The sequence below is a fragment of the Suricata suricatta genome, chromosome 10 (assembly GCF_006229205.1).
Source record: "Suricata suricatta isolate VVHF042 chromosome 10, meerkat_22Aug2017_6uvM2_HiC, whole genome shotgun sequence".
Taxonomy (NCBI): domain Eukaryota; kingdom Metazoa; phylum Chordata; class Mammalia; order Carnivora; family Herpestidae; genus Suricata; species Suricata suricatta.
In genome coordinates, this window is record NC_043709.1 from 58,150,354 (window position 1) to 58,157,456 (window position 7,103).

General features: G+C 35.6%; 1 protein-coding gene across 1 annotated transcript in view; it reads right to left on the reverse strand.

Annotated features, from left to right (window-relative positions):
- Nucleotides 1-3,531, reverse strand: part of LOC115305175 (olfactory receptor 6C2-like) — a 6,275-nt gene extending 2,744 nt beyond the window's left edge. Inside the window, exon 1 of the mRNA XM_029955479.1 lies at nucleotides 2,637-3,531. Within this exon, the coding sequence (XP_029811339.1) occupies nucleotides 2,637-3,531 (895 nt within the window). The remainder of the gene's footprint in view (nucleotides 1-2,636) is intronic.
- Nucleotides 3,532-7,103: the final 3,572 nt, after the last annotated feature.

Below are 7,103 nucleotides of genomic sequence, written 5' to 3' on the forward strand. Positions count from 1 at the left end.
GAGATGGGCACCCTCTTACAGTGTTGGTGGCAATGTAAACTGGTGCAGCCACTCTGGAAAACAGTGTGGAAGTTCCTCAAAAAACTTTCGATAGAACTCCCTTATGACCCAGCAATAGCATTGCTGGGGATTTACCCAAGAGAGACAGAAATGCTGATGCATAGGAGCACATGTACCCCAATGTTCATAGCAGCAATGTCAACAATAGCCAAAACATGGAAGGAGCCTAAATGTCCATCACCTGACGAATGGATCAAGAAGATGTGGTATATATACACAATGGAGTACTACATGGCAATGAGAGGGAATGACATATGGCCCTTTGTAGGAAAATGGATGGACCTTGAGGGTGTCATGCTGAGCGAAGTAAGCCAGGCAGAGAAGGACAGAAACCATATGTTTGCACTCATAGGTCTAGCAGGAAAACAAGAGAGACCTAATGGAGAACCAGGGGGAGCGGAGGAGGGAGAGAGAGTTGGGGAGAGAGAGGGATGCAAAACTTGAGAGACTATTGAATGCTGAGAAAAATTTCTTTCTTTCTTTTTAAAGAGAGGAAACCACAAGTGCCATATCCTAGAGATACCAGGAGAGAATCCAAAAGGATGGTTATTAGGCGTGGATACCAGAAAGCCAATAGATAACTTATGAACATGAAAATTTACTTAGTAGTTTTATGAGCTCTTTTTAGAAAAATTGATGTACATTTTCTGGTCTAATCTATTTGCCATTTACTTCATTAAAAAATTTAACTATTACTTTATTTTATTTTATTTTATTTTTAATTTTTTAATGTTTTTTATTTTATTTTTGATACAGAGAGAGAGCATGAGAGGGGGAGGGGCAGAGAGAGAAGGAGACACAGAACCAGAAGCAGGCTCCAGGCTCTGAGCTGGCTGTCAGCACAGAGCCCCACGCAGGCTGAACCCATGAACCTGAGATCTGACCTGAGCCGAAGTCGGAGGTTTAACCGACTGAGCCACCCAGGCACCCCTAACTATTACTTTAATTGTAACTTTTCATTTGTACTTCCTTTTCAATTATCTTTGATTTCTAGGTATATTGATGGTCTATTTTCTAGATTTCTTATGAAATTCTGTTTCGATGATATGCTAAACTTAATGGTTAATTTAGCTACATTTTGAGTTTGATATTCATATTGTATTTAAGTAATTGAGTATTTTCTTTGTCCCTCAACTGCAATTAACATTTTGACATTGCACTTATAGTTTCATATTCTTTTAGAAAAGAGCTTTTTCTCACATAATTAACATGTTATGTATTCTGTATAACCTATGAATCTTTTACTTTTAATATTTAAATATTTTATGTGGGTATATGTATTTACGTGTGTGTGTGTGTGTGTGTGTGTGTGTGCATATTTACGAATGACTCCTGAATCCTAGATATCAAATTCTAATTCGTTTTCAAACACATTTATTTGGATGTGTATTTATTTTGTGTTTCTTTACTTTTTAATAATATCATATTTTTTCAATAGTACTTTCTTTCTTTTACAAATTTTTGTTTAAATTTCAGTTAGTTAAGTAGCAGTGTAATTTTAGTTCCAGGTGTAGAATTTAGTGATTCATCACTGACATACAACACCCAGGACTCATCACAGCAAGTGCCCTCCTTCATACCCATAACTTGTTTAAACCATCCACCTGCCCACCACCTCCCACTCATGTTTTAAAATTAGTAATATAGGATTATCAATGAGCTCAATACATTCAGGGATATTACCAATTGAAAATTCCTGCCTAGAACTTGGCCTGCCAAGAACTAGGTATTCAATAAATTTTAGTTTAATCAATTAACACTTTCAGCGCCCTTTATATTGGAAGATTGAGAGCACACTAAAAATCAGTTATTTTTAAAAGTCCAAGAAAACTTAAGACAAGCTATGTATTTCCTTGTTTGGTCTGCATTTGTTGTATTTTTCTGCATTTCAGTTTTGTTTGTGAGATTAGAAGTAAATTCAGCCTTACATTTAATAGAAAATTATTATCATGTTATCTAATTGGGATCTTGCCCTGAACGGGGTTTGTTGGAGGAGATTAAAGAAGTAAATTCATGTCATGAAAGGTATTAATTTAGGGTGCATTATATGTTTGAGAAAGTTAACTTACATAGAGATCAGATTACTAGAATGTATTATGCTAAGTGAAATAAGTGGGTCAGAGAAAGATGAATACTGTATGATTTCACTCATATGTGGAATTTATGAAACAAAACAGGTGAACATAGGGGAAGGGAAGGAAAAATAAGATAAGATAAAAGCAGAGAGGGAGGCAAGGCGTAAGAGATTCTTAAGTATAGAGAACAAACAGGTTTGGGTGGAGGGGAGGTGGAGGGAGAATGGGCTAAAGGAGAGCACTTGTGATGAGCACTGGATGTTGTATATAAGTGATGAGTCCCTAAATTCGACTCATTAAATCACTACCACACTGTATGTTAACTAACTTGACTTTTGACAAAAACTAAAAAAAAAATAAATTAATTAACATCGTGAACTTAGAAAAAAAAGAGACAAACAGATTGGAGCTTAATGGCTTATGCTTATCTTGTTATTTTATTTCTGGGCTTGAATATTCTCTTACTTTTTGCTACCAATGCAGTATTTTTGAAGGACTCACTGAAGGCTTGTCTCACTTGCTTGTTTCTCAAGGTGTAAATGAATGGGTTCAACATGGGAGCTATGGACGTCATTAGCACTGTTACACCCTTATTAATAGTCACTGATTCCTTTGCTGAAGGATTGACATAGATGAAGATACAACTTCCATAGGTGATGGAAACCACAATCATGTGAGAAGAACAGGTGGAAAAGGCTCTTTTCCTTTGTTGGGCAGAGGGGAATTGTAGAATGGTCTTGATGATATAAACGTAAGATAGAAGAACACACGCAAGTGTCAGAATGAAGGACAGCACAGCACAGACAATAACCAGCTGCTCTATGAGCCATGTGTCTGAGCAGGAAATCTTCAAGATTGGAGATGCATCACAGAAAAAATAATCAATGACATTTGAATCACAGAATTTCAAATTGAGGAACAGAGTAAATGGTGGGAGGACGATCAACAAACCAGCCATCCAACAGCAGAGGACAAGCCTCTTGCAGACTCTGCTGTTCATGATGGTCACGTAATGCAAGGGTTTGCAGATGGCTGCATAGCGGTCATAGGACATGGCAGCCAAGAGAAAAAATTCTGTTACTGCAAGAACGTCGGTAAAAAACAGTTGAACAACACAAATATTATATGTAATTGACCTGTCACCTGTTGCTATGTTGTGTAAATATCTAGGGATACAAGTAGATGTAAATGAAATTTCTATTAAAGCAAAGTTCTGTAGGAAAAAGTACATGGGTGTTTTGAGGTGAGAGTCTACTAAAGTGAGGAATATGATGGTCAGATTCCCAGTTATACTCAGTATGTAAGTGAGAAATAGAAACATAAAGATTAGAATCTGAAGTTGAGGGTCATCTGTCAGGCCCAATAGGATGAAGATTGTTACTGTGTGATTTTTCATCATTGACTACTGAGTTTCATGTAAAATTTAGAGATATTTTATTTTAATTTAGTGGGATCAAAGCTAGATGGGAATAAACAGTGACTATTAGAGGCAGCATAGTAGTTAATGTGTGGTTTCCTCTATAAATTCATAATTGATATTGCTAATACTCTGGCCCCTCAATCCTATATATTATTTTATTATTTTGTCAGTTTTGTGATAGATTTTTAATCATACTTTTAAAAATTCTGCCATCTCATTTTCCTTCTTTCCTTTATAGTTTTAATCTATAAATAGAATGGATTTTCCCATGTAATTAGATATGACCCACATTGTGAGTCAACAAAACTCTGATTTCTTCTTATATCTAACATTTCTTCTTTATTTCAAAAGTGAAGAGTTAAATTTAAGAATTTGTTCTATGTCTTTTCTTGAGGATTTGCTCGTGATTAAATGTAAATATGTAACAACAATCTGGGCTCCATCAGGCATTGCTGACCCGTCTGTGGCTTGTATTTTACATTGTGCCACAACAGCCAAGCATATGTTTATGTTTTGTTTTGTGTTTTAACATGCATATTACACATGGTTGGATCACTCCTCTGACTCCTATGTTTCTCTGGTAGTATAAAACTTACACTCAGTGTCCAATGGATACATTATACAGAGAGTATTTTAGTGCACAATTTATTTTCTACATGTGAAGAAATGTTTGGCCCAATAATATACACCTGGAAAAAAAACATATTTTGGTCTGCTTAATTAAGTATGGCAAATACTCTAATACCTTGTTATCATCATCACTAAGTTCAAAGTCAAATTTAAATACTAGGGTGCTTGGGTGGCTCAGTTGGTTAAGCCTCTGACTTCGGCTCAGGTCATGATCTCATGATTCATGAGTTTGAGCCCCAGGTTGGACTCCATGCTGACAGCTCAGAGCCTGGAGCCTACCACAGATTCTGTGTCTCCCTCTCTCTCTCTGCCCCTCCCCAGCTTGTGCTCTCTCTGTCTCTCAAACATAAATAAACATTAAAAAAAAACACTAAATATACTCTCCACACACCTGTCTTTACTCTCTTCCTTAGCTGTAGCAGCAGCAGCATGCTGATAAAGGGCACACCTTCTGTAGCGAGATCTCTATCATTCAATATCTGCCTTTCCTGTCTATGTTTGTATGGCCTTGGACAAATTTCCCCACTTCTGAGGCCTTCAGTTCTTTATAAAATGGAGGTAATAATAGTATCTACCATATGGGCACCTGGGAGGCTCAGAAGGCTAAGCAACCAACTCTTAATTTTGGCTCAGGTCATGATCTCACAGTTCATGTGTTTGAGCCCCATGTTGGGCTCTGAGCTGACAGTGCAGAATCTGTGTGGGATCCTGTCTCTCTGTCTCTGTCTCTGTCTTTCTCTCTCTGCCCCTCCCCTGCTTGTTCTGTCTCTCAAAAATAAATACATAAACTTAAAAAAGAGTATCTACCATTGCAGTTAAAGTGATTAGAAGAGATAATAAATTTATAATAAAATCTGATGCATGGTATGAGCTTTATGCATGTCAGCTATTATTTTTTGTACCCCTACATATAATTCATGTGACATGAACTCAAGACCACAAAATCCTAAGTGGGATTATGCTCTGTGTAACTCATCTTCTTTCTACTTCACATTCCTTATCATAAAAATACATTAAATTTACTGAGAATTTACTAAGTGATAGGTCTTGTGATAAGCACTTTACCTTGATTGTCTATCTTAACGTTCTACTCCCCAACTTTCTCTCTCCTTCTACCCTTGTCTTTACTTTCCAGCCTCCAAAACTACCCAAGTACAACTACTTATTTGTGATTTTCACTTGGAGCATCACTTCTACAGAGAAGTCTTCTAAACTCTTTGTCTGTGTTAATTGGCCTTTATTTGTGCTCCCATAGCAAATAATTTTTACTTCTATCTCAGAAGTTATGGTGAGAAAGTGAGTTTGTTAAAATCAGGGGCTGTTTTTTTTTCCACATTTTACAAATGTTTGTTTTTGAAAGAGTCAGAGTGCGGGTGGGGGAGGGTCAGGGAGAAAGGGAGACGGAATCTGAAGTAGGCTCCAGGCTCTGATCTGTCAGTACAGAGCCTGATGTGGGGCTTGAATTCACCAATCACAAGATCATGTCTTGAGCTGACGTCAGATGTTTAATTGATTGAGCCACTCAGGAATCCCACCTGGAACTGTTGTCGTTTTTATTGGGATAGGTATCATAAGTGGCGTTCCTAGATTTATGGTCAATGGCGAGACATTGTTGTATAAATACATATAGAGCCTATCATTTGGCTACAAAGTCAAAGCTATCTTCTGTTATATTTGGGTTTCATCTTGTAAATTTTATATTTCCCAGTATTTAACATTGAGGATTTGTTTTTGTTTTTGTTTTTGCATTTGGAATGGCAGTTTTGCTGATGAATGAAAGTCATGATGCATACCATAAACCTATCACCTCTTTGCTTATGTTATTCCCTTCCATGCTGGCCAAACTATTGTCTGGCATCTCTTCCTTGCTTTAGCTGTCAAACAGATAAATAGTCTTATTTTTCTTGGTAGCTGTTTTGCTTCTCGAAGAATCTATCAATAAGATATTGACACTGGAGGTGAAAGAATTTTCATGTATGAATAATCGTTTTTCACCTACTTTTTATATTAAAGTGTATTATAAATAGCTTTACATTTCCCTGATATAAATGCACTTAATTTAATTCTATTTAATTTCAATCCATTTTATTTGTATAACTCCAGATTTTAAATAGTTCTTTATTTTTGTAAGTTATTTAAAAAATTTTTACTTATATTGCAATAACTTTATGAATATGCCACACATTTTAAATAAATTTCCAACCAACTCTTTTTATTAACTCTTTGTTTTCTACAAAGGTTAAAATGTCTGCAAACAGCACCTTTTTTTTTTTCAACCAAGGTATCAGCTGTAAACTTTGTATTACAGTTTCCTTCAACTCACTCTGTGACTAATTATATCCATGTTGAAATTACTACAATGTCCATATGCCCTTTTTCAAGATTATTAACACTTTTATGTTATAAAGGCTGTGGTGCCATTGGGTCTTAATTCATACGGTTTATACCATGAAATATTTATCCATACAGCTTACATTAAAACTTTCATTCTTGTCTTCTGCAGATAAATTTTCTCCTCCAAATTTTCCATTTATGTCTTTTCAGTGTATATTTTCATATTTTGAAACTGGAGTTTAATACTCTCTAATATTTGTATTGGCTTAATAGTTGTTCTATAGTTTTTCTTTAGCTATCACACTTTACTAACTACTTATGTGTATATATATATATATACACACATACATTGCAATGTATGTATGCATATATATGTTTCAATATGTATATATTTAAACATATATGAAAGAAATATACTTTTAAATTTCCTGGTAAAAATCAATCAGCTTGTGTTGTCATTGGCTGGCATTTGTTTCATAGAATACTCACTTTCTCCAAAGATTCGGGCAGAATCATCTTCACTGTATGCCCAGTTTTCACATTAAACCCCAAGCTGTATTGTCACTGTCATTGGAAAGAAGAGA